Raw genomic sequence first — 26,578 nt, 5'->3', positions numbered from 1 at the left:
GAGAATGCAGGAGGTTCCAAAGTGATCTACTGGGGAACTTCAATCAATGCAAGTGTTCAAAGGTGCTTACACCCTGCTTCTGTCAAAGATTTCAAATTCAAAGACGCTGAAAACAACTCTGAAAGCTTCTGAAGACATCAGGTTTTGGACAAGACAGGCCCAAGTTTACCTTCTGTGGCATCTAAGCAACAGTCCTCTTTGGAGGCAGTCTCTGCATTTCACATTTTGCATACGGGGGAAAAACAAACTCTGGGAAATGACAGCATATGAGTTATCTATTGCTGTGTAACAGATCACCCCCACACTTAGCTTAAAACAACAAATATCTCACACAGAGTTTTGGAGGGTCGGCAATCTGGGAGGGGCTTAAGTGCTTCTGGCTCGGTCTTTCAGCTGTCGGCTGGGGCTGCAGTCTCTGAAAACTTGCCTGGGGCTGGAGGATTCACTTCCAAGCTCATTCACACAGTTGTTTGCAGAAGGCTTCACTTCCTTGTCAACATGGCTTCCCCCAGAGAAGGTGTTCCAAGAGACAGAAAGTCCAAGATGGAAGTTGCAGTCTTTTATAGCTTAACCTGGGAGGGGACATACTATCACTTCAGCTGTGTTTGCTTGGTCACATGGACCAACCTTGGTGCACTATGGGAAGACAGCAGAAGGGTAGGGATAGCAGGAGGCAGGGATCATCGGGGGCCATCTTGGAGGCTGGCTACCACATGGTTCTGAAGTAAAAATTTTCATACCTTTCTGAAACTCAGTAGAAAGTAATAAAGCATTCAAGATCATTGCCCACCTTCCCCAAGAGATGTCACAAAATGCTGTTTACAATTGTGCAATCATTACAAACAAGCATATATCATAGAGGATGGTTTTTGAGAAGCAGGAAAGTTGTCTCTGGAAGACATGGTAGCTTCTAATATTTCAGATAGTTCAGACATACAATAATAAAAAGCAGTTCTAAAAGTTCTGAAATGAATCATAACCTTGGTATCAAGATTTTAATTGAAACTTTAAAGTATTTCCCCCCTTTGCTCTTACATGAGTAGAAATTAATATATTTCTAGATTTGTTTTACAAAATATATTTTGTAATTTGAGTATTGCATTTCAGTCAAGGGCCACTGTCTGTCGAAGACATACGAGAGCAGGTAGGTTTCTAATTAACCTGGTAAGGGGAAAGGGGGTAATCCCTGCTGATAATTTCCTGTCACTCTACATTTATAATTTAGAAGCCAAAACGGTTAGAGAAAAAAATCCCAAAGATTGCAACGCCTCCATTCTAATGCAAGGCTTCACTTATAGGATCTAATTTGTAGTGCACCCACCCAGCTCAGAGCTCCAACCCTTTGTCGTCTAGGATATTAGTGTTTACAGCCATGTAAGTGATTAATACTTTAATAAAAACGTACTCTTCAAATCATTAGGGTAATAATCATTTCATAATCCCCCCAAACTCTCAAACATAATCCTTTCTGGCCTTGACAATTTGACTTAAAACTGTCTATAGGTCTCTACCATTGCTTTATGAAGCAAGAAGTTTTTGTTACTGACACACTTCGGTTATTTCCCAGCATTGTGGTTTTGTATTAATACATAACATCTTTCTCTTCAGGTCTTCTGACTTTCCCGGCAAAGCCCAAGATACAATCCAAAGAACTGCCTTATCCTTGCAACTTGAATGCTACAACCATTTTGCTCCTCTAATTCTTTCAAAACTGTGAACCTTATACCATGTACCAGGGAGAGGCCAGGTACGCAGTGCATTGCTGGACCCAAACAAGGCATCTGGCAATGAAACAGTGCTGCGTGGGAAGGAAACCACTTCCTGGGCTTCTCCTGACCCTGACAACTCACAAATGCCCCTGGAGGGGGAGCTGACACCCACAATAATGTAGACCACAATATATTCCAGCAAATGTGACCCACAGGTCTTGCAGCTTGAGTTTATGTCTATTATTTTGAAATACAAAATTTAAATGAAAAAATTTAAAAATACAGGAGTGCACGTTGTCAAATTCCATATGGGAGTGTGCCAAGGACAGAAAAGCCAAATTCGACCCCAATTCTCGCAGAGGCGACCTGGGAAAAAAGCTTGGGAAAAGCATACAGCTTTCCAGATCTCCGTTATCTTGAAAGCGCCATAGTTTAATAGCATGCTATGCATTGTTATACATTCTGCTTTTCTATCTGTATGTCTTAGACATCATTTCCTATCACAGCATGGCAGCCTTACCTCCTTCTTTTTTAACAGTCGTGCAATTCTCAGCAACATGGATGTGCTGTGATTGTTTGACCATTCCTCTCTCCATGGCCGCCTGCCAAGACTGCTGTGAACACCCTTCTGTGCACGCTCTGTGCCCTCGTACAGAGATCCAGGTTGATGTCCCTGAACACACACTGTTTGCTTTAAAGCCCCCTACGGGCGTGTCTTCTTAAATTAAATGCTGGCCACACCTCATGGGTCATGGGATCTTAGTCCCCCACACCAGGGACTGAACCTGGGGCTCATGCAGTCCAAGTACTGAGTCCTAACCACTGGACCACCAGGGAATTCCCTGAATTCATTTAATTCATCAGAGCAGACAATAAATCCAGTAAGATGAGAGCTCACGTACCACTGTCCATACTGTACAAATCTTTACTTTTGCATCTACTTCAGTGCCTGGCATGTGGCTGACACTTGATAAATGTTTGTTTGGTAGATAAGGAAAAAATAAATAGATACAAGAGGAATGAAACGAAAGTATTCATAACCTAAAGTTCCTAAGGTGAGAAACCAGATCTTAAATTGGTTAGTGAATCAAGATTTTATTTGATCTCAAGTTTTACTACTTTATATCTAGAAACTATGAAACATTTCATGAAGTTTCTTAGTTTGGTTGTGGGGTGTTGCAAGATGAAAGAAAATTGCAACTGTATTACTGAAGTCTTCTAAAGGTATTCCATGAAATGAAGGGAGAAAGAAAAAGCAAGACTGAAGACCAAATAGTAGCATGAAAGATGAAAGCAGGAAGTTACAGGCATATGTGCATTCATCCAGGTTTTACACAATTACATTTGATGCATTTTAATGTAAAAATTCACCAAATATATCCCCCACCCCCATTCCCTAAAAATCACATCCTTGATGGGCAGCTGAGTAAGCAAAGGAGCAGGGCTTCACTTGGGCTCGGACTGGAAGCACTTTCTCCAGGCAGTGGGGAATGTGGCAAGTCTGTTCCTGAAGATCCGGGGGCAACATGGCCTAGCTCGGCACCGCTGTGCTTTTGTGCTTAGTCGCTCAGTCATCTCCAACTCTTTGCGACCCCATGGACTGTAGCCCACCAGGCTCCTCTTTCCATGGGGATTCTCCAGACACGAATACTGGAGTGGGTTGCCATTTCCTTCTCCAGGGGATCTTCCCAACCCAGGGATCAAACCCAGGTCTCCTGAACTGCAGGTGGATTCTTTACCATCTGAGCCACCAGGGAAGCCCAAGAATATTAGAGTGGGTAGCCTATCCCTTCTCCAGGGGATCTTCCCAACCCAGAAATCAAACCGGGGTCTCCTGCATTGCAGGCAGATTCTTTACCAGCCGAGCTACAAGGGAAGTCCACTGGCTTTGGAGATGAGCAGACGTGGGGGAAGGTCGAGGGTAAAGCTGATCCCACAGACCACTGCACACAACAGGCTAGGGGTTTGCAGTTCAAGAAACAAATAGGACAAAGCTGAAAGTAGATGACTTTTGGGGTAAGAGGAACAGAGTGAACTTGTGAAGTTGCTGAAAGAAAATGATGTCTTTGAACTTCCATAAGAATGTTCAAATTTCCTCCTTAAATTTCATAACAAAGGACCAGGCTTGGTCAACAATGTAATGAATATTTACATTATGAATACCTCTACACTATCAGCTGACCCTTCTGTTAAGGAATATTCATCAAGCACACACGGACCACACCCTGCGCTCAGCACTTGAAATAACTGAACAGAAAGAGCTGTGATACCAGCCTGGGCCCTCCCCCTAAGCTGTCAGTCAAGTTACTGTGTTCTCAGCCCAGCTCTTTCTCAGCCCAGCTCTCTGTCTTACCGTCTCAGGCTACCAGAAACGGGTACTCACAGTTCTGTACTAACTGGAAATGCTGGCAAGAAGGAAGGATTTCTATCTCAACATCAATACATCACAGCCCACCCATGGGCTTCCTCATGATTGAGACTTTGAGGCAAGAGTGTGTGTGCCAATGGTCAGAGAACTCGGCATGGCCCTTCACAACAGGCCTGGCTGAACACAAGTCTAGTTACTGTTGAAACAGTTAGACTTTTAGGACCAGAAAAGAATGTCACCTTTTAAACAGCAACACAAAATGAAAAACAAAACCTGAAAAACAAACTACAACAAAAAAAAACCCTGGATGATAGCAAGTTTGGTACAAGAATATCTAATATTTTTTGGTTGGTACAGATAACACCACGAAGCTTGTGAATGTTAAAAAAAAAAAAAAAAAAAAAATACTCCCGAAGAGTCAAAGGAAAGTCCAGGAAAAGACAACACAAATCCCTTTTTGTTTGAGTGGAGTACTCAGGATAGTTTTTCCTTTTGCCCAGAAAAGGATGCCTGAGATGGAAGCCTGGGCGACTTTCACAGAACACGCCTGATCTTTGTGGAAGGTCGACCTAAAATAGAAGAGAACATTTAATTTTCTTCATGAGGGAAAAAAGCAAAACACTGAATACCATTACTTTAATGAGCTTTTCTTATGAAAAGTAACAAGTTGCCATTATTAACGTCACAGCTAAGAGCAAGGCATCACTGCTATCATTTTAGGACTGAAGCGCTTTTTGATTGTCATAAAGTTGATTCATGTCAGGCTAGCCAAATGACTTCAGGTATACTTGACTAAACAAAGCTGGCAGGGAGTTTATTTTGAATCAGTTCAGATGTGAGACCCATCAATTAGAAAGAGCACAAAGCTCTGTGTTCTTTCTTTCAAATAATAAGGACACAGTGAAACTTCAGACCTGACTATGTGTGCTATGGCCTTACCTAAGGGAACAGACATCAAAGAGAAGAGGCCATTCAGTCCTTATTTAAACATCATATGCTTAACTCACCTCAGGCCTTCCCTCCAGGTGTCTACACCCCAGGTTCCTTTGAATCTGGTTTTAGATGCTGTTGACGGAAGCTGTCTAGCTTCTGAATATCTTCTGTCAGACCATTTCTAAGATCCTCATTGTTTCTTAGAAATTCTTTCACCACTTCCAGTTGGTTTAAGATCTGTACGAAGAAACCATACAATGCACAGCTTAGCTAATTTTATAGCAGACTTGAAATTCAGATGAAAAACTTACTAGCTCCAAGACTGAGTCCTGTTCCTGTGTCTACCAATAGCTGGTTTGGGGATCACACAAGGGAGTGTTTACTTGTCTCCTTAAAAATTTTTGCTTTTAGGGGTTAATATCCAAAATATATAAAGAACTCATATGATTCAATAGCACAAAAACTACCCAAGTTAAAAATGGACAAAGGACCTGAACAGGCATTTTCCGAAAGAAAACATACAAATGGCTAACAGGTACATGAAAAGGTGCTCAATAGCACTAATCATCAGCGAAATGCAGGTTAAAACGACAATGAGGTATCACCTCACACCTGTTAGAATGGGCATCCTCAAAAAGAGAGAACAGATGCTGGTGAAGGTGTGGAGAAAAGGGATGCATGAGCACTGTTGGTAGAAATGTAAATTGGTTCAGCCACTTTGGAAAACAGTATGGAGGATCTTCAAAAAATTTAAAAAGGAACTACCATATGATTTAGAAATTTGACCTCTGGGAAGGTATTTGAAGAAAATGAAAACATCATGCTGAAGAGATATCTACATCTACATGTTAATAGCAGCATAATTCACAATAGCTAAGACAAGGAAACAATGTGAGTGTCCATAAACTTACGAATGGATAAAGAAGATGTGGTACATATACACAATGGAATATTACTTGGCCATAAAAAGATGGAAATCCTATCATTTGAGACAATATGGATGGACCTGGAGGGCATTATGATAAGTTAAATAAGTCAAGCAGAGAGAGATAAATACTTCATGATCTCACTTATATGTGGAATCTAAAACAAAAACAAAAAATCAATTCTTAAGAAAAGAGACCAGATTTGCAGTTACCAGAGGTGGGCATGGGTAAGTGAGTAAATCTTAAGTGTTCTTACCACAAGGTAAAAAACATGTTTTTCCTTTTTTGGGCATCTGTATGAGATGATGTCATATAAATATAGGACGTCCCCTAGAAAAAAATTTTTCAAGATTTTTTTTTTTTTTGGCTGTAAAACTTCCTGAATAGGTATATACCTATATGTGTGTGTGTTATATACATATATACATAAACATATGTACATATGTATACATATACACATATACATAAATATGATATTTATGTACATAAAAAAATAAAATGAAGCCCTTTCATCTTGAATTTTGTATCCATTTATTATAATTAAATATATATACACACATACATACGAGGGCTTCCCTGGTGGCTCAGTGGTAAAGAATCTACCTGTCAATGCAAGAGATGCACATACATACACATATATGTACAGACACACATATACAAATGTATACACAAACACATGTAAGTGTACACACTCACACATATAGAGCTCTTTCATTTTGAATTTTGTACACATGTATGACTATTAAAAATGTCTACATATGTACATTAATTATTATTCAGTATTTATAAAATATATGTGTCTATTCACTAGCAGTAAATATACTGGTACAAAATTCAAAATGAACACAGGGTACAAGGTAAAAAGTTGGTTCTCTTTCACATCCTGTCCCCAGTCACTCAGCTCCTCTTAGAGGTGACCACAGTGAAGTTTCTTGTATCTCTTCCAGAGATACTCCATGCATTTACATGTGAACACATGTATATATATGTGCACACATTTTTAAAATTCCAGTTTTACTGCGATATAATGGGCACATACACATTTTACAGAAACACAAATGGCAGCATATTAGACGTTATTCAACTGATTTTTTTTTCTGTATCAGAATATAAAGACTGGCCTCGTTTTTCTTTATGGCTAAACAGTTTTTTAGTTATGGATGTTTCGTATTTTAACATATTATTTCAAGCCTTCTGCTAAGAGAAATGCTGCTGTAGTAACTAACCTGGGACATGTGTCATTTTGCATAAAGTGACAGGTTATTTGTAGGATCTACTTTTAGAAGCAGAATGGAGTTTTAATTAATAGAGTTTTCTGTTTTAATGTTAATAGATTTTGCCAAAACTGTCATCTCTAGAGGTTACAGCAATTTAAACTCCCATCAGTAACATACTTCCTGACATTTAAACGTAATATAATTATGTACTCTCAAAATAGTACCACAGACACGTTTTCACTCAGCTTATCCCAGGATACCCTCAACTGGTCACTGTGCTTATTACAAACAGGAACGTTATTAATCTTTTGGGGTGTGGTGAAATTTTTTTTAAATAAGGGACCCCCAATTCCAAACTAGGTCAAAATGATCAAAAGGTGATGGAGTACCCTACTCCTAGCAGAGTGGTGGTTCTTGAATTTTAGAGATGTACACAATCGATTCTGTTGCCGGACATCTAGAGGACCCAAGCAGGCGCCAGGTTATTGTGGCGTGAGAGAAGGAGGCAGGCAGATGCAGAAGAGTGGCTGCCAGAGATGGGAGGGAGGGGAAGACTGGCAGGGACTTGGGGCCAGGATGAATAGGGAGCAAAGCTGAGGTCTTCCGCTAGGTTACTAAGTAGATGGGGATGTTCCCTTCAGCTGGAGCTGGGTTTTTGGTTTTTTTTTCCAATTTATTTTTATTTTTTGGCCATACATATGTGATCTCAGTTCCCTGACCAGGGAACGAACTCGAGCCCCTACAGTGGAAGCGCAGAGTCTGAACCACTGAACCACCAGGAAGTCCTAGCTGGAACTGTTTATTACATGGCTAGAAACAAGCCTACAGCCCCTGAAAGACTGCTGTTGCTGTTGTTGTTTAGTCGCTAAGTTGTGTCCAACTCTTCGTGACCCTATGGACTGTAGCCCACCAGGCTCCTCCATCCATGGGATTTCTCAGGCAAGAATACTGGAGTGGGTTGCCATTTCCTCCTCCAGCAGATCTTTCTGACCCAGGGATCAAACTCGCCTCTCCTGCTTGGCAGGTTGATTCTTTACCACTGAGCCACCTGGGAAGTCCCGCCTGAAAGATGTGTGCTGTGCTTAGTCGCTCAGTCACGTCTGACTCTTTGGGACCCCATGGACTGCAGCTGACCAGGCTCCTCTGTCCTTGGGAATTCTCCATGGAAGAATACATGCCCTCCTCCAGGGCATCTTCCTGACTCAGGAATCGAATTGGGGCCTCCCACATTGCAGGAGGATTCTTTACCAAGTGAGCCACCAGGGAAGCCCCTTAAATAATAAATTTGGAAGCCATAGAGATGTGCAGTGAAGCTTATATCAGTGGTATTATTCACAGTGGACATTAGTCACGGTGGGTACTGTGCTGTTAGCGCTTATTGCCTGTGCCAGGCCCTCTAGATGCAGCCCAGGGTCCTGCCCATTACTGCATTCCCGTCAGATGCCTGAGACCATGCTGGCCTGGTCTGTGCACTAAGATGGACTGAGGTCCTCCCTCCCCAGAGACCTTCTCATTTGATGTCTTGAGAGCTATGATCCTTTGTGCTGTCACCTCCTGACCCTCTCTGCTCTTGATATGTGCTTCACAGAGATGATTATTTTAGCTTGGGGGGAGGATAGAGACAAAAGGAGTTTTTTTTAAATTATCAAGAATGGGGAAGTCTTGTGCACCTTTATATGTTAAGTGGGAAGAGGAAGTAAAGATGGAAAAACTAAGTATTAGAAAAGTTATACTTTTCTAATCCAGGTATACCTGTGGCGGATTCATTTCGATATTTGGCAAAACTAATACAATATTGTAAAGTTTAAAAATAAAATAAAATAAAAAAAAAAAAAGAAAAGTTATGGAATGCAGTTGGACAGACTTGGGTATTGAAGCCCAGCTCTGACTTTGGGCAAGACTTGACCTCTCAGAGCTTATTTCCATATATGCAAATATAGGATGACCATACATTTGCCAACCAGGATTCTTGCAAGGATTAGATATAATCTACTAAAAGCACATAGCACTACATCTGGTACATTCCTTCCTTCTGACAATCATTGAACAAAAGCATCGTGAGAGTTAAATGGATGACTCAGAAGCTGGAATAAAGACTACCAAGGAGAATTATCAACAACTTCAGATATGTAGATGATACCACTGTAATGGCAGAAAGCAAAGAGGAAGTAAAGAGTATCTTGATGAGTGTGAAAGAAGAGAGTGAAAAAGCTGGCTTAAAACTCAACATTGAAAAAACTAAGATCATGGATCCAGACCCATCACTTCATGACAAATAGATGGGGAAAAAGTGGAAGCAATGACAGATCGTATTTCCTTGGACTCCAAAATCACTGCGGACAGTGACTGTAGCCATGAAATTAAAAGATGCTTGCTCCTTGGAAGAAAAGCTATGACAAACCCAGACAGTGTTATTAAAAAGTGGAGATACCACTTTGCCAACGAAGATCCATGCAGTCAAAGTTATGGTTTTTCCAGCAGTCATGTACGAAAGTGAGAGGTGGACCATAAAGGCTCAATGCCGAAGAATTGACGCTTGTGAATTGTGCTGAAGACTCTTGAGAGTCCCTTGGACTGCAAGGAGATCAAACCAGTCAATCCTAAAGGAAATCAATTCTGAATGTTCATTAGAAGGACTGATGTGGAAGCTGAAACTCCAATACTTTGGCCACCTGATGCGAAGAGCTGACTCATCAGAGAGGACCCTGATGCTGGGAAAGAATGAGGGCAGAAGGAGAAGGGGGCAACAGAGGATGAGACGGTTGGATGGCATCACCGACTCAATGGACATGAATCTGAGCAAACTCCGGGAGATGGTGAAAGACAGGGAAGCCTGGCATGCTGCAGTTCATGGGATCGCAAAGAGTCAGACGTGACTGTGTGACTGAACAATTCTGAGCCTACTATGTGCCTGGTAGGCACTATTCTAGGCAAAAGACGGTTAGTAAGTACTCTCAGCACTTAAGCCAAAACCCTTGCACTTGTCTTTGACGCCTTTCCTTCTCTCACACGCCATGTGTACCCCCCCTTCTCATCACCTCTACTCGTCACCCGTCCACCCTGGCCCGAACTACCACCTCCCTGACCAGGTAGCTGTGGCAGCCTCCTAACATCTCTCTAGTTCCATCTTTGGTCCCCAGCCCCGCGTCCTCTACCTGGCGGCCAGTGCTCCTTTTATTGTCCTGCAGCGTTGCTGCCATCTCAGGAGGAAGAGCCTGGGTCCACCCAATGGCTCACAAGGCTTCCCTTCTATCTGCTCCTACCACACTCCCCCTACGCTGCTCACATCACCGTGCCCTCGGCCTGAATGCTCCTCCAGATCTGCCACCTGTCCCCATTCGGCCACTCCTGATCCCCACACTCTGCTCCACACAGTCCTTCTCCTCTTTCTAAATGCCCCATCATTACTTATTACATGGACCGTTTACCATCTGTCTCTCCCAAGGGGACCTTTGTTTTGTTCACTGATGCACACCAAGCTTCTAGAACTGTGCCTTGCACACGTCAGCACTCACTCATGAACTAAATCTGGACTTTAACGAATGGAGTGTCAATTACATCCTTTCCCCGCCTGCCTCGACTGCATTCTGTTGCTGTCCTTGCTCCCCAAGCTTCCCTATGAAAGTGGCTCCCCCACCAGGGTTTAAAAAATCAGTAATGATTTTAAAGAACAAACACGTGGACACAGAGGGGTAAGGGGAGGGTGTGATGAATAGGCGAGTAGGACTGACATATATACACCACTGGGTATAAACCAGACGGCTAGTGGGAAGCTGCGGTATACAGCACAGGGAGCTCAGCTCGGTGCTCTGTGATGACCCAGAGGGGTGGGAAGGGACAGTGGGGGTGGGAAGGAGGCTCAAGAGGGACAGCATATATATATATATATACACATAGAGCTCATTCACTTCATTGCACAGCAGAAACTAACACAACACTGCAAAGCAATTATTCTCCAATTTTAAAAAAAGGATGTGCAAGTTCTTTACATGTTTGTTAGCCACTTATGGTGCTCGACGTTCTTTCGCTGAACTTTGAGCCCCCAAGATCCTAACGAAGCAGGTGTGTGTGAAGGGCTCTTGGGTGGCACCTGCTGCTCCCACTTGGCTCGGAGGTGAACCACCCTAGCCCTGCAGCTTTAACAAACACCAGAAACATTCACCAAGAGTCCCATGCTCATAATACAACCACTGTATTTCTTGATTCCTTACTGCACGTTTTCTCATATTTTAACATCTCAAATGAGACTGCACTTTACCATTCGTAGCACGAGCTTGCATGCTAAGTTGCTTCAGTCGTGTCCAGCTCTTCAGCCCTATGGACTATAGCCCTCTGGGCTCCTCTGTCCATGGGATTCTCTAGACAAGAATACTGGAGTGGGTTGCCATGTCCTCCTCCAGGGGTCTTCCTGACCCAGGGATCGAACCCGTGTCTCTTAGTCTCCTGCATTGGCAGGTGGGTTCTTTACCCCTAGCGCCACCTGGGAAGCCCACCATGTATCTTACAGTAAATGAACAGCAGTTTTTTTCTTTGAAAGTAACTGAATTAGTGATGTGTCATGCAATTCATAGTGTTTTACAGTCACTGAAATTTGGTTTATCAAATCCTCTGACTCTGGAGACTAACCCGAAAGAACGTGAATAATCATACATAGTGCTATAATTTCAAAAGAAGTCTGTTCCACGCATCGTGGATAGACAACCTGTAGCTTCTGAGATAACGTGTCAATCAAGCCAAACTTACATTCTGATCAATTGAAATATCAAAAGAAATGCCACGGTCTACTGAACAGAAAGCATGAAAAATGAGAATTTATCACCCCTATCTAGAGACTTTGGGACCCAGAGGACAAGTCAATTAACCCCAATTTCCTCTCTGTGAAATGGAGATAATGAGGGGTCAAAATTTCCAATTGCTAGCTCCTTGATGACATGACAGGAGACAGGATAACCACTGCGTGGCATGTGGGAAGGCAGGCTCAGGGTCAGAGTGGGGTGACCCCTGGGCCAGACCTCATGCCCCAACCCTGAGGCCTCTCACCCAGCAGCACTTGCTCCTCAAGGTTGCTGTAAAGCAGCGAATTGCCAGGGTCCCTTCCCACTCTCAACTGGCAGAGACTCCTGGTTTCAGTGTGTTGCTACTGATGCATTTTGCTCTTTGTTACACAAACAGGAAAAGAACTGCAGCTCCCTCAAGGAAGAAGACAGAATTTCTGATGACTTGGGGTCCATGAGCCTGAGCCCCCGGTTTTTGTCTGTTGGCCGACTTTGGGGGTTAGTTCTAATGGCATTTTCAAATAAAGCCAGATGAAACAGACGGATTTAGAAAATAGATTTCACAGTCTTATTCACCATCTTAAATACCTATTGTGTGCCACGGTGGGGGTGCCCCCAAACCAGTGGTATCCAGTCCCTGTGCCAAAGGAGCCCATCAAGCTGAGTGAAACACCTGGGTCAGGGTCGGGCAACTTAACAAAGGCACATGGACCAGCACGGAGCCTGGCCTCAAAAAGGAGTACACGCTTTGTATTAAAACATGCTGTGTTTTATACGACAGCCTGGATGGGAGGGGAGACTGGGGGACAATGCGTGCGTGCTCACTTTAGTCACATCCGACTCTTTGTGACCCCACTGACTGTAGCCTGCCAGGCTCCTCTGTCCATGGGATTCTCCAGGCAAGAATACCGGAATGGGCTGCCATGCCCTTCTCTAGGGGATCTTCCTGACCCAGGGATTGAACTTGCGTCTCTGTCTCCCGCATTGGCAGGCAGGTTCTTCACCACTAGAGCACTTGGGGGAGAACAGATACATGTATATGTATGGCTGAGTCCCTTTGCTGTTCACCTGAAACTATGATAACATTGTTCACTGGCTGTATTCCAACACAAAATAAGCAAGTTAAAAAAAAGTAAAGTTCAAAATCAGCCTATTAAAAAAATAAATAAACCACGCTGTGTTTAACAAGGTAATCAGCAAAACTACTTTCCTTGGACAAGGTGGAATGGACAGATAAAATGACCTGTCCAAGATCTCCTGGGAATCTGGAATTCTAATCCAGCAGGACATTTCTAAACCTTACAACAATATAATTCTATTATTGTTAATTTTTCTTAATACCTTGCCTGTAACAAAGGAGATTCCTAGCTACTGTACTTGAGACCCTCATTAGCCTGCAGTGTCCAGAGATAGAAGCCTTGTTGATCCTTCAACCTTTGCCACCTCCTGCTGGGTCCAAGAAATCTCACCGGCAACTACAAGCTTTGCCCGGCAGTGCCTCCAGAACTTGGCTCGCTGCCTCCTGCACACCTCTAGCTTATGTCCTTTTTCTCTCATCCTCACACAACTGCAAGAGCCTCTTGGCTTGTCTTCAACCTCTGACTGCACCAAGACTTCACTTTGCAAAAGCCATTATCTAATCTATTTCATTTACTCTCTCTTGCTTTAAAACCTCTGTTGGCTGCCAACTGCTTTGGGAGAATAAGGTCCAAACCTCTTAGTGCAGCACAGAAAACCTTTCAAAATGCGGCTTTGACTTGCCAGACCACCCTCACACCTGACCACACCTCCCTCCCACACTGCCTCGTCACTGTCCGGCCCAGGCTAGTCTTTCATGCCTTGGCAAGTGCTGTTTCTTCTGCGAAGAACACTCTTCTGCTCTTGCCAATTTTCCAAACTCTGATTTGATTCTTAGTCCCAGTGATAGACAGGGAGGCCTGGCTGCAGTCCATGGGGCTGCAAACAGTCGGACACGACTGAGCAACTGAACCACCACCACCACCACCACAACCCAGTGAAACAGCATCTCTCAGCAAAGCTGGTTTTGCAACCCCTTCTCCCCACCTTGACCTGCAGAAACTCCCCAGAGCCTGAGGCTCAGGATTCCGTGGTCACCCTTCCTGTGGTTTTCCACTCAGTGGCATCCAAATGTTTGCTGATCAAGTGAAAATATTTAAGGGTAACAGTATTTTATGCCAAAAGAATATTCATGTCTGGAAATTATTTGACTTATCAGAAACATAACCGGTGACAAGTTAAAATGAGCTCCTCTTCCCCCCTGGGGCCTTTCTTTGCTTTGTTTACTCACATAGAGGATACAGTACTTTTTTTTTTTTTTTTTACCTCTTCAGGCAACACCTCTTGTTCTTTTACTTGAAGACAGAGCTCTTGAAGTTTTTCCTTTAGTAATTCCATTTCTATCTCGTTTACTTGGCTCTCACTCAGGTAAACTCCTTTGTCACACCCATCTCGCTGATCTTCCTCAGGGATGTAAACAGCCCAGTCAGATGTCAACAGCTGTTGGGTTACCAAACGAATAGATGAACTGAATGGAAAATATATTTAAAAAAAAAAAAAAAAGAGAGAGAGATATTCCACTGGGTTACATAAACGTGAAAGGGAAAGTCACTCAGTCATGTCCAACTCTTTGCAACCACATGGACTATACAGTCCATGGAATTCTCCAGGCAAGAACACTGGAGTGGGTAGCGTTCTCTTCTCCAGGGGATCTTCCCAACCCAGGAATCGAACCCAGGTCTCCTGCCTTGCAGGAGGATTCTTTACTATCTGAGCCACCAGGGAAGCCCAAGAATACTGGAGTGGGTAGCCTATCCCTTCTCCAGGGGATTTTCCTGACCTAGGAATAGAATCCGGAGAAGGCAATGGCAACCCACTCCAGTACTCTTGCCTGGAAAATCCCATGGATGGAGGAGCCTAGTAGGCTACAGTCCATAGGGTCGCTAAGAGTCAGACACGACTGAGCGACTTCACTTTCACTCTTCACTTTCATGCACTGGAGAAGGAAATGGCAACCCACTCCAGGGTTCTTGCCTGGAGAATCCCAGGGACGGGGGAGCCTGGTGGGCTGCCATCTATGGGGTCGCACAGAGTCGGACACGATTGAAGCGACTTAGCAGCAACAGCAGCAGGAATCGAATAAGGGTCTCCTGCATTGCAGGTGAATGCTTTACCAGCTGACCTACCAGGGAAGAATTTATAATTAAACATTGTTCACTGGATCCATTCTAATACCATCCTGTGACCACAGAAAAGCTGCTCAGATGAATCACAATTCTGACTTCATGTCAACATGCTTACATTCTAAACATGCTTACATTCTAAAATTTTGTTTAAATCTAATAAGCTTTAAATTCTAAATAAGTGACTGTGAACTGTACTATATGATGATCTTTTACTTTTATCTAGCTTATTTCACTTTTTCTATTTCATATTCAGTACTCCATTTGATTTAGTTTATATTTTCCAATTTCTCCATGTTTTTGTTTTTTGATATTCCTTCTGAAGCATTGGTATACATATATATATAAATAATATGTATAATATATACATTTTAAGAAAACTTATGAATAAGAAAACTTATGAATTTTAGTTTTATGAAAACTAAAAACTTTATGACATTTTGATTCCACTTGTTTGACTTAGTATGAATAGAATGCTAGATTTCTAATTTAAAAAATAGATATGCAACAAGTAACAAAGGTTTACTGTATAGTACAGTGAACCACAGTCAATATCTTGTAATAACCTATAATGGAAAATAATTTCAAAAATAATATACATGTGTATGTATAACTGAATCATCTTGCTGTGCACCTGAAACATTTTACGTCAACTATACTTCAATAAAATATATAATATTAAGAAAAATAAATAAATAAGCGGCTGCGGATCCTTTTACCTCCCCTTAGTTCTTTAGGCCAGAACTGCTAAATGTAATTTTTACCTGTTCTATTTGGGAGTATACCGCCACAATCTCTGGGATATTTTTGAATTCATTTAGAAAATTTTGGATCTTCATCTGAAAATCTCGTAGCCATACAGAAGATACTTTCATCTCTGAAGAGTGCATGATCTCGTTACGACACTTAATCACCTACAGAAGGACAAAAAAAAAAAAGAGAGAGAGAGAGAAACCTTCAAAACCCAACAGTGGGGTACACTGAGATTCTGGAGCTCCAGAGAAAAATCACAGAAAGGCCTTGTTCATTCTAAAATCCACAAGTGTGTGGCCTGCAGGTGTTGCCAAGGCTTATTCAACCCCTGTCATCTGAAGACTAAATTAATCAAGGTAAGAAATATAAACAAGTGTACAACTGTCCTGAGTCCTTGAACTCTTGGGTGAATCTCTCTTACACAATCCTCCAAATGCCCTAACTTAAAAACACCTGCCAGGGTTTCCGTAGTGGTTCTGTGGTTCAGAATCAGCCTTGCAATGCAGGGGACACTGGTTCCATCCCTGGTCTGGGAAGATCCTACATGCCTCCATGGTGATGGGCATGGGCAGCTGAGCCCATGCCCTTCAACTCCGGACCCTGCATTCTGAATCCCGTGACTGCAACCACTGAGCCCATGCACCACAACTACTGAAGCCCTGGAGCCCACGCGCCACGAGAGGCCACCACAGTGAGAAGCCCACACACTGCGACGAGAGAGCCCCCGCTTGCTGCAACTAGAGAAAAGCCCACACAGCAACGAAAACCCAGCAGAGCCAAAAATAAATACATAGTTTTTAAAAAACCTGCCAAAGAGCAAGAGTATTGGCTACTGGCTTTGAGAATACCCAAAGGCTGAAGCAGACAATGCAAAAACCTTTTTAATATGAATATATAACTCCTGCCCAGTCTTCCACATTCTTGATGAAAAGCTATCAAAGGGGTCAGTTTTTTATTGTGATAGTTTTTGTCTTTTCTGATGGTAAAGGACTCTCAGTCCCTTTGGCTGCTGGCATGCTAGCAAAATATACATGCATTTCTGCACATATTATAAATAATCTGTGTGCGCCATATATACTTGTTAATGATCCTCAGAGTAACAAATGCACCAGAGCTGTCCTCTGGTGACACAGAGACAGCTGAAATCTCCCAGAGGATGTCTGACAAGCACAGTGATCTGTTCTGACACTGTTTATCCACTAATGTTTATGTTTTCTTTAGGTCAAGGTAACTTGGTCTTGCAACTGTTTACACTTCCCTGGTGGCTCAGATGGTAAAAAACCTGCCTGAAATTTGGGAGACCCAGGTTCAATCCCTGGGTCAGGAAGATCCCCTGGAAAAGGTAATGGCTACCCACTCCAGTACTGCCTGGGAAATTCTATGAACAGAGGAGCCTGGAGGGCTATAGTCCATAGGGTCGCAAAGAGTCAGACACGACTGAATGACTAACACTTTCACTTTCAACTTGGTCTTTCAACTGTTAGCCAATGAGATTGAGAAGGGCAGGACTCAAATACTGGCATCCAATGGAGAGAATGATGCATTGCTCTGTATTTGTTTTTTTAATATGGGAAATTACTTTGCCTCAGTTTATGACAGAACAGGTAGGAGAAATTTGAGGTTTGCCAGTTTAGCGACACACAGTACAATGGTAAGTTGTTTAACAACTTGGGAAAGTTCAATCAGGGAGAGTGGAAGGGTCAGCTGCTTTCACACGGGGGTTCCGGACATCACAGCAGGTACATGTGATGAGAGCGCCGCTCACCTCTCAGCAACGCCAACGGTGGACCTAAGTCCAACGCTACTCTGTGCACCACTGTCTGGGGAGAAGACTGTGAGCTCCACCCACGTGGCTACTTTAGCAACACAGGGTGTGGTTCCTGCTTGGCAGCATCTGCTTGGCAATCTGAGGGTTCTTACCTCTGTGACTTTTCTTCGATCAACCACAAAGTGATCACAGGAGTTGATGAGATTCAGAAGAGCAACTGCGTCACATTCCTCGGGTCCCGTTTTGTCTGCCAGTCCTCGGGGCATGAAGGCCTGCAGCAGGGGAGGCCCAAGAGGCTCATGAGTCTCCTCCAAGCCAAAGAGACATCTATCTACACGGGGCTAGTGGAACAAAAAAACGTTATCTGCCTGTTCCCCCAGGGACGACTGAAACTCTCTTGCTGAAGTTAAATTAGAGCCTCATGAGTCCACAATGCAAGTCGGGAAACAGTGCAGCAGCCAAGCCTCAGCCCAGGGCAGTAACTGAAGAGCTGCTTTATCTGTCCCCCTGCTAGTAGAGGCACTTCCACACCTGACCTAACTGTCCTTTCTTAATGGCATATAAACAGGAGGCAGGCGTAGGAAGCAGGCTTCCCCGGTGGCTCAGTGGTAAAAGAATCTGCCTGCAAGGCAGGACACTGGGGTTCGATCCCTGGGTTGGGAAGATTCCCCTGGAGAAGAGAATGGCTACCCACTCCAGTGCTCTTGCCTGGAGAATTCCCATAGACAGAAGAGCCTGGCAGGCTACATTCCACAGCAGGATGCAAAGAATCAGACAGGACTGAGCATGCATATAAAGAAAGGGGTAGAAAACACCCTTTTTTTCCCCCTTAAGTTTCAGTGGCTGAGTTGTTAAGATAAAACTAATAGTTGCTCCAAAGTGAAAGTTCAGTATGGTGGTAGAATGTGAAGAGTTTGGGCTTTGGAATGTGACAGAGCTGGGCTGCAAAACACTCTTCTGTCACCTGTCAACTGCGTGACCTTGGGCTAGTTATCTATCCTCGGATCCCTCATCAGTAAACGGGGGATAACTGTCCTCATCTACGTAGCTTGAAGGATGTTTCGAGAATTAAATGAGTCAATGCGGGTAAAGCACTTGCATGGTGCCTGGCACATGAGGATGCTGCTGCTGCTAAGTCGCTTCAGTCATGTCTGACTCTGTGCGACCCCATAGACGGCAGCCCACCAGGCTCCCCCATCCCTGGGATTCTCCAGGCAAGAACACTGGAGTGGGTTGCCATTTCCTTCTCCAATGCATGAAAGTGAAAAGTGAAAGTGAAGTTGCTCAGTCGTATCTGATTCTTCACGACCCCATGGACTGCAGCCTTCCAGGCTCCTCCGCCCATGGGATCTTCCAGGCAAGAGTACTGGAGTGGGGTGCCATTGCCTTCTCCGGGCACATGAGAAAACACAGGCCACAAATGTTGGCAATTATGATGCTGATGGTGCAAGGTAAGCAGAACCTACATAGGCATTACAGATGGAGTCCCAGGGTGTGAGATACTAGATACAACAGAACGGCCTCATTCTAGCATGATCTTGCCTTTGGTAGGATTTTATGGTGTGGACCCCCAAACTGGTGTTTTAACAAGGCTTGGGTTTACTTCTTTCCTGAAATATTTCCAAATTTATGTCTGAATGCACCAACTTTAACCAAGCCACAAAAGAGTACATTCCTGCTAAGGGACTAAAAGAGATGACATATGAAAAATGACTCGCAAAAAGAACTCTAAATAAAGAGACCTGCTGCCTTGACTACAAAGACGTTTCTGTAAGCAGGCAACCAGCCACTTCCTATAGTGCTGCTCATAGTGCTATTTTGAAAAAGGCAAGCAGCAGGGGCCAACGCCCAGCAAGGAGGATCGGGGCTCTGTTCCTGATAGTGGTTGAATGACACACCCTGGTCTCACACGACTGAGAATTTGTATACTGTACACTACATCAAAGTGTCAGTTGCTCAGTTGTGTCCGACTCTGCGACCCCCTGGACTGTAAGGGACTATAGCCCTCTAGGCTCCTCTGTCCATGGAATTCTCCAGGGTATCTTTCCGACCCAGGGATCGAACCCATGTCTCCCACATCTCCTGCACTGCAGGCGGATTCTTTACCATCTTAGCCACCAGGGAAGCCCCCATCACTGTCTCTATCTTAACAGACACTGCCATGTCCCAACCCACTGAAAGAAGTTGATTATGGATGCTGCAAATGTTAACCAAAAACTTAACTAACATATCACAGGCCAATTCATTTGAAGAAATGATGAAATGGAGAGGAAACGAAGAAAAGAAACATGGCTGAGAGGGCCATCCAAAGTGAGAGGGGCCTTAGTTGACTCAAGACAGGGCAGTTTCTCTTGCCCCTTACAAGGTATGTCCAGTCTGGCATTTTCTCACCAAAACAAACCTCCACGTGAAGGTTTCTCCACATGAAAGTTTTATTCTAGTACTTTTTCGCTTCTTCGGAACCAGAAGCCAATGAGGAGGCTCCACTGCCTCCCTGCCGCTGACATCTGTTTCTTAAAATGGCATCGACCACTGCTGCCTTCCAAATGTGACAGGCACAGGGTGAGAAACACACTTGATTGCCTCTCACTACCCACTCCTGAAGGGCTTCCCAGGTGGCACACTGCTCTAAAGAACCTGCCTGCCAATGCAGGAGACATAAGAGACCCAGGTTCGATCCCTGGGTTGGGAAGATCCCCCAGAGGAGGGCATGGCAACCCACTCCAATATTCTTGCCTGGAGAATCCCATGGACAGAGGAGCCTGGTGGGCTACAGTCCACGGGATCGCAAAGAGTCAGACATGATTTAGCATGCATGCATGGACCCCCTTCTGTCTCTTCACTGAGTAGTAGGAGAAGAGGCTGGAGAAATAAACAGGGGCTAGAACATGCTGGGCCTTACTGGCCTCAACATGGAGTCTGAAGTTTATTCTAAGGACATCAGGAAGCCATCCAAGGATTTTGGGCAAGCGAAGAAAAGTGATCTAATTCCCACAGGAAGACTGCACATCCTCCATCAAGGGTGAACAGAGCAGCAGAGGCAGCCAGGTGGGAGGCTGGCAGGAGAAGGGGTCGAGAGCCGTGACCTAGAGAGGGTGAGGAGGATTCCAAAAATAATCTGCAAGTACAAATAAGAGGGGGAGAGAAGGGAAGAGATGAAGCAAGAATGATTGTAGGTGGTTGGTGGTGGGGCATGCGGACAGGCTGGGAGGGGGAGATGAAGAGTCCAGCTTGAGAAGACAAAGTGCCCAGGAATTGAGGAAGTGAAAGAGTCACGTAGCAGAGATGGGCCTCTGGAGTACAGAAGAGAGCAGAGAGCTGTTCTGTTGGCAGAAATATATTTAATATCTCATTCCACAGGCCTGAGCAATATCCACCCGGGGAGGAGAAGCGGGGGACAGAAGAGGCCCAAGGAAGGCTAACCGACATTCAGAAGGAGCCTGAGGAGGAGGAGTTGGGGGGACAGGAGGATACTCGGAGAGGAAGATGTCTCACGGCCGGGACTGTTTCAAGAAGAGGAGTGGCCGACAGTGTGGTAGTGCTGAATATCTGAGAGGCAGAAAGGAGGAGGCTGGAGAGCTGAAGGTCACGTGTGCCCCTGACAAGATAGATGCAGTGGAGGGGCAGGGGTGGCAGAAGCCAGGGGGTAGTGGGTTGAAGAGTCAATGGGACTGGAGGAAAAGAGAATTAGGCATAATGCACTTTTTGAGAGGTTCTACTGGGAATACATATGGGAGGCAGTTAGAGAAATGGGGAGACAGCAGAAGGGAATGGATAAGGGGAGCTTTCATTTCTTTCTACAGTTTATTTTCCAAGTGTTTATTCAATTTTTTTTTTTTAAAAACAGCTTTACTAAGATGTAATTCATATACCATATAATTCACCCATTTAAAAGTATACAGCTCTTTGCAATGACACGGATGGACTGTGAGGGCATTATGTTAAGTGGAATGTCACAGAAAGACAAATACCACATGATCTCACTTATACCTGGAACCTACAATAAACCCCCAAACCCGAGCTCATAGGTGCAGAGAAGGGACTGGTGGTTGCCAGAGGTGGGGGAGGGTGGAAGAAGGGGGCAAAATGGGTGGAGCAAAAGTTACCAACTTCCGGTCTTAAAATAAGGAAGTCCTGGGATGTAGTATTTCAAAGTTGCTAAGAGAGTAGGTCTTAAAAGTTTGCATCAGAAGGAAAAAAAGACTGTAACCACACATGGTAATGGATGTTAACTAGACTTATCATGATAACCATTTTACAAAGCATATATCAAATCATTATGTTGTATGCTTGAAACTAACTACACCTCATTAAAAAAAAAATGAAGCATTTACAGTTCACTGGTTTTTAGTATATTCAAAGTTGTGCAACCATTGACACAGTTGATTTTAGGACATTTTCATCACCCCCCAAAAGAAACCCCCTAGCCATCAACTATTGCCCCCTCTTCTCCTCCAGGCCCTGGCAACACTAGGCTACTGTCTGCCTCTATAGATTTGCCTGTTCTGGACATTGCATATAAATGGAATCATACACTATATGACTGGCTTCTTCCACTTAGCATGTTTTCAAGGTTCAAGAAAAGATATAGCATGTATCAGTACTTCACCCTCTGCCCCCATTAGTATCTTTATGTTACACATACTTAATTTCTTTTTATGGCTAAATAATATTCCATTGTCCGGACAGACCACATTTCGCTTACCCATTCATCAGTTGATGGACATTTGTGTTGTTTCAACCTCTTGGCTAGTGTGTATAGTACTACTTCTGTGAATATCTGTGCACAGGTTTTTGGGCAGCTGTGTGTTTCAATTTCACTGGGTATGTACCTAGGAATGGCACTGCTAAGTCATATAGTAACTCTATATTTAATCTCTTTTCTTTTAAAAAACTGAATAAACCAAGGCAATACTAAGACTATTTGGACAGTGATGAGAGTAAGCTGGCAGGTCAGAAGAGTAGATAACTGGAGACTCAAAGTCGTTGGGCAGGTGGGAGGGGATAAGGTCCAACACTCAAGTGGAGGGACAGGGCGGTAAGAGGAGAGATGCCCTTCCTCCTTTGTAGCAGAAGGAAGATGGTGCACGTGGAGATAGGTTGGTAAGTCTGATAGAAAGACGAGGAAGCACATATCTGGGGCTATCCATAAACTCCAGGAAGCGAGAGCAAGATTAGAAGCTGGGATAGAGGGTGGAGGGAAGGGCAGTAACAGCTGTCTCTGGGCAACAGGAGCCTACGGAGAGACAGAGCCAGATGGCAGGGGCTTGTGGGGAGCTGGTGATTAAGAACTGAAAGTGAAACTGATCAGCTCCCTTGGAGCTGAAGTAGAGGATGCTGTCAGGAAGGCTGGAGTTGGGGCCTGGCCAATGCAGAGAAAGGAGAATAAAGGCCGAGAAAACTGCAAAGGACTAAACAGAATTATGGACCACGGAATCTGGGCTAGCCGAGGAGACAAAGGACATGGGGAGGGCCAAGGCTGATGGGGACTGGGAAAGCAGGGGAAACCTCAGAGCTGTGAACATTGTATAGGGACAAGGGGCTAAGCTTGGGGTGGGAGATATTAACAAGTGTGCCAAGAGTAAGGAGGCTGCTTGGCAGCACAGCTCTCTGTGCTGACACAGCCCCAGATGTGAGCCTGCAAGTGGGAGGCTGAGGTGGATGAAATCAGAGGATGCTCAAGCGGGGAGTCTAGAAACTGAGAAGATGGGGTTGGAAAGGTCTGCGGGTGACAGCAATGGAGGGGAAAGAGTGGCAGAAACAGGTGGCAAGGGCTTCAAGTGGATTCTGAGGGCATGAAAGCAGCAGCTGAGGGACCTTCACTCTACACCAGTAAAGGGTAGAGTTTTAAGTCTTCTCTAGGTAAAAGAAGCTGGCAATTCTATGGCAGCAACAAAAAAAAAAAAAAAAGAGAGAGAGAGAGAGAGGAAGAGGGTGTAATGATTGCTCCGTGATAGCCAAAAGTCTGCGAGTCACTGATATAGTCCAATTTCCTCATTTTTGAGGTTAGGGAACAGAGGCTGGCCCAGGGCTGCACTTCTGATTCCGGCTTCCCAGGCACCTCCAAAGGTGAATGCAGGTTCGGAGGTGACTTCGACAGGCCCCTCCCACCCCCTACTGGGCTTCTGGCAAATACCAAAAAGTCAAAAAAATTCCTCCATCTGCCCAGCTAGTGAGTCACAGCGCCAAGACCTAAAAACAGGCCTAATAACCCCCCCCTTCTATCTTGCTGCCTACCCCAACCCGCCTCCCCAAAGTTTTATGCCTTAGCTGCGCACTCACGGTCCTTTCTATCTTTGCCCCAATTTTCTTTTATTCTGCCATCTTCATGGCACCCTACAGACAAAACGAGCAATTCAGGAAGCCTATTCTCATAAACGCCTTGCCTGCTCTTTCCTCTGTGCCGGTGCTCAGGATGCTCGCTCCACACCTTGCCCCAGCTACACCTGTTGAAATCTACTTTACCAAGCTGCGCTGGGTCCGATATAAACAGCCCTGAACCACCTAGACACTAGACCAAAAGCCCAATCTCTCTCTCTGCATCCGCTTGTGAGGCTACAGCTTCCACAGAGACCGGACAGAAGCCCCGGGCTCCAGGTAACGCCTACCTGGTAGGCCAACTCCTCCTACCCTCCCGACCGCAGACGCTTACCTTGGCCACCTCCCAGGCGTCGACCGGCCAGAAGGCCGGCCGGCAGTTTCCCCAGTGGACGTCTCCATTTCTGTTGGTGTGATGTTTCAAAATCTCCCGTTTCCACTCTGCGCACACCTGACACTGAGGCTGAAACTACAGGAGGCGGCGGTGAGGAGGGGCCCGGGAGGGAGGGGCGGCATCTGGGCTTCGGAGCCTCGGGTAACGCGGTCGGTTCGGCTCCGGGGAGGGCACGAGACACTGCGCCCAGGGAAGGGGACGGGGTGAGGGGCGACGGTGAAGACCACGGGCCAGGTGCTCACCTGGCGGGCGCGAGGGCTGCACCGCGAGCCGCTGCTGCAGGCGGCGCGGGGTCCCAGGCCGGGGGCGGCGGCGAGCAGCCTGCTGTGGAAGGCGAGCATCTCGCGGCCGACGAAGCCCTGCAAACAGCCGCGCAGCAGCAAAAGACAGTGGCCCGCTTTCACCCAGTTCTTATACTCGGCGCAGTTGAGGCGCACGGCCAGCTCAGAGAGCACCATGTCCAGACCTGGCCAGCGCGGCTACCGGCTGAGGGGCGGGGCGGACTGCCGTGCGCAGGCGCAGAAGCCTGGGAGCGCCGGAGGCAAGAGGAGCCTTGGGCGTGGCCCCGCCCCCTTCCCGTGACTGGGTGTCCTAGTTTCCGGGGCAAGTCGGCCTCACCCCAGTCTTATACGACAGCAGACGCGTAAGTTCTTTGTCTGGTGCTTGCCCAGAAAGCCTCTACCTAAAACTGTCTCCCTCTTCTCTGTTCCCCCAAACTGAAACCTCACCAGGCCCGACTTTAGCTCCCTCGAGCCTGTGCTCCAGTTCTCTTACTGTAAAGCTGTAGACGGTGCTCGGGCTTCCCTGGTGGCTCAGACCGTAAAGCGTCTGCCTGCAATGTGGGAGACATAGGTTCGATCCCTGGGTCGGGAAGATCCCCTGGAGAAGGAAATGGCAACCCACTCCAGTACTCTTGCCTGAAAAATCCCATGGACTGAGGAGCCTGGTAGGCTACAGTCCATGGGGTTGCAAAAAGTCGGGCTCGACTGAGACTTCACTTTCACGATGGTGCTCAAGGCCCAGTTCTTGGATTACATATGTTCCTTGTGTTATATAGTTCTAGAAAGTTTACTTAACTGGATCCTAAACCTGCAGATTGACTGTAGCAAATCTGGACATTAGTTAAACTTGACCGCTGGCTGTCTGGACCGCGCCCTTGTTATGTGCCTGCTGTGTGCCAAGGTGACACAACGCTCAAAAACTTCCGCCATTGGGCCACCTAGCAGAGGCAAACAGGACACCACATCACCTGGATTCTGGAGGGCTGCATCGTCCCAAGTGGGATGAGGACTTCTTCCACTATGGTTCTGAAGCATCGTTCTTAGATGATGATGATTTTGGTTATATGATAGCTGGAGCTCCTTGCATAGGGTAAGCTAAGTTCCAAATCAGTGCTGTAAGGGTCAGAAGGCAATGGCTTGTCAACTCCAAATGACAAGAAGTCATCTCAATTTTAGTTGCTTTTAGTGAGCTTCTTGAGCTTGGAAAACATGTTAAAATTACATGTAGTTAAAAGGCTCTGAGGGAAGAGTCTAAACATTTGAAGTCTTCCCCTGACTTTGTTTCACAGCAAAGTGGCAGTGTTTAGGAGTGCTAGCTTTGACTCAAAATGCTTCTTAGCTGTTTGATCTTAAGCAATGTTGATCTGATCTCAGTCTCTGGGCCTCAGTTTACTCATCAGAAAAAGGAGGCCTACCCTGTTGGGTGGTTGTGACAAAGACACTGAAATAGAATAGTGCCTGGAAATAGTAAGCGCTCAGTAAATATTATCTATTATTTTATATTGAGCTAAATGTGCCCTTTCAGTCAGTCATTCCTGGGCAAGATATTTTAACAAATCACTGGCTACCTGAAAACGGAGGCAATTTATAGAAAACTGTGAGCAGATCAGTCTCCTGGAATTGTGCAGTGCACAATGCTGCTCCTGTTGCTGCTGCTGCTAAGTCGCTTCAGTCGTGTTCGACTGTGTACGCTGGATAGCCTCTAATTTTTCCTTAAAAACCTCAATATTAAATCCATCCCAATTAAATTTAAAATCATTTCCTTAGACAAAGTGTCCATTTCCATTAAACCAAAGGAAGAGGGAAATTCCACAGGGTACAATGAAATATACATTAACGTTTCTCTCTTTCTTTTCCTTAAATTACCTGAATATAAGTTCTCTTGTAGTTTCCTGTGTATGATTTTATATCAGGAACACTTTGATGACAGTAAATG

At 45.0% G+C, this 26,578-nt stretch overlaps 1 protein-coding gene across 2 annotated transcripts; it reads right to left on the bottom strand.

The window, feature by feature from the left end:
* CXHXorf38 (chromosome X CXorf38 homolog) lies at window positions 1–25,181 on the bottom strand. Of its 2 annotated transcripts, XM_005889431.2 has the most exons (7): window positions 24,604–24,940; window positions 24,302–24,436; window positions 17,802–17,921; window positions 15,893–16,042; window positions 14,272–14,445; window positions 5,085–5,247; window positions 6–4,646 (listed from the first exon to the last, which is right to left on the bottom strand). In XM_005889431.2, the coding sequence occupies exons 1-6, from the start codon at window positions 24,817–24,819 to the stop codon at window positions 5,107–5,109; spliced, it is 936 nt and encodes a 311-aa protein (XP_005889493.1). In that variant the 5' UTR covers window positions 24,820–24,940; the 3' UTR covers window positions 6–4,646; window positions 5,085–5,106. The 2 variants fall into 2 exon arrangements, with proteins under 2 accessions (XP_070222383.1, XP_005889493.1); XM_070366282.1 differs by lacking the exon at window positions 24,302–24,436 and having other exon boundaries at window positions 1–4,646; window positions 24,604–25,181.
* Between the last annotated feature and the right edge of the window lie 1,397 nt (window positions 25,182–26,578).

This window comes from Bos mutus, chromosome X (genome assembly GCF_027580195.1).
Source record: "Bos mutus isolate GX-2022 chromosome X, NWIPB_WYAK_1.1, whole genome shotgun sequence".
Classification (NCBI taxonomy): domain Eukaryota; kingdom Metazoa; phylum Chordata; class Mammalia; order Artiodactyla; family Bovidae; genus Bos; species Bos mutus.
This window is presented reverse-complemented; position numbering and strand designations above follow the sequence as displayed.

Coding starts and splice junctions, on each gene's coding strand:
- CXHXorf38 (XM_005889431.2), bottom strand. CDS start 24,819: ATGGTGCTCTCTGAGCTGGCCGTGCGCCTCAACTGCGCCGAGTATAAG. Junction 17,922..24,301: donor ACGCCTGGGAGGTGGCCAAG/GTAAGCGTCTGC, acceptor CCCCTGCTGCAG/GCCTTCATGCCCCGAGGACT. Junction 14,446..15,892: donor TATACTCCCAAATAGAACAG/GTAAAAATTACA, acceptor GTAACCCAACAG/CTGTTGACATCTGACTGGGC.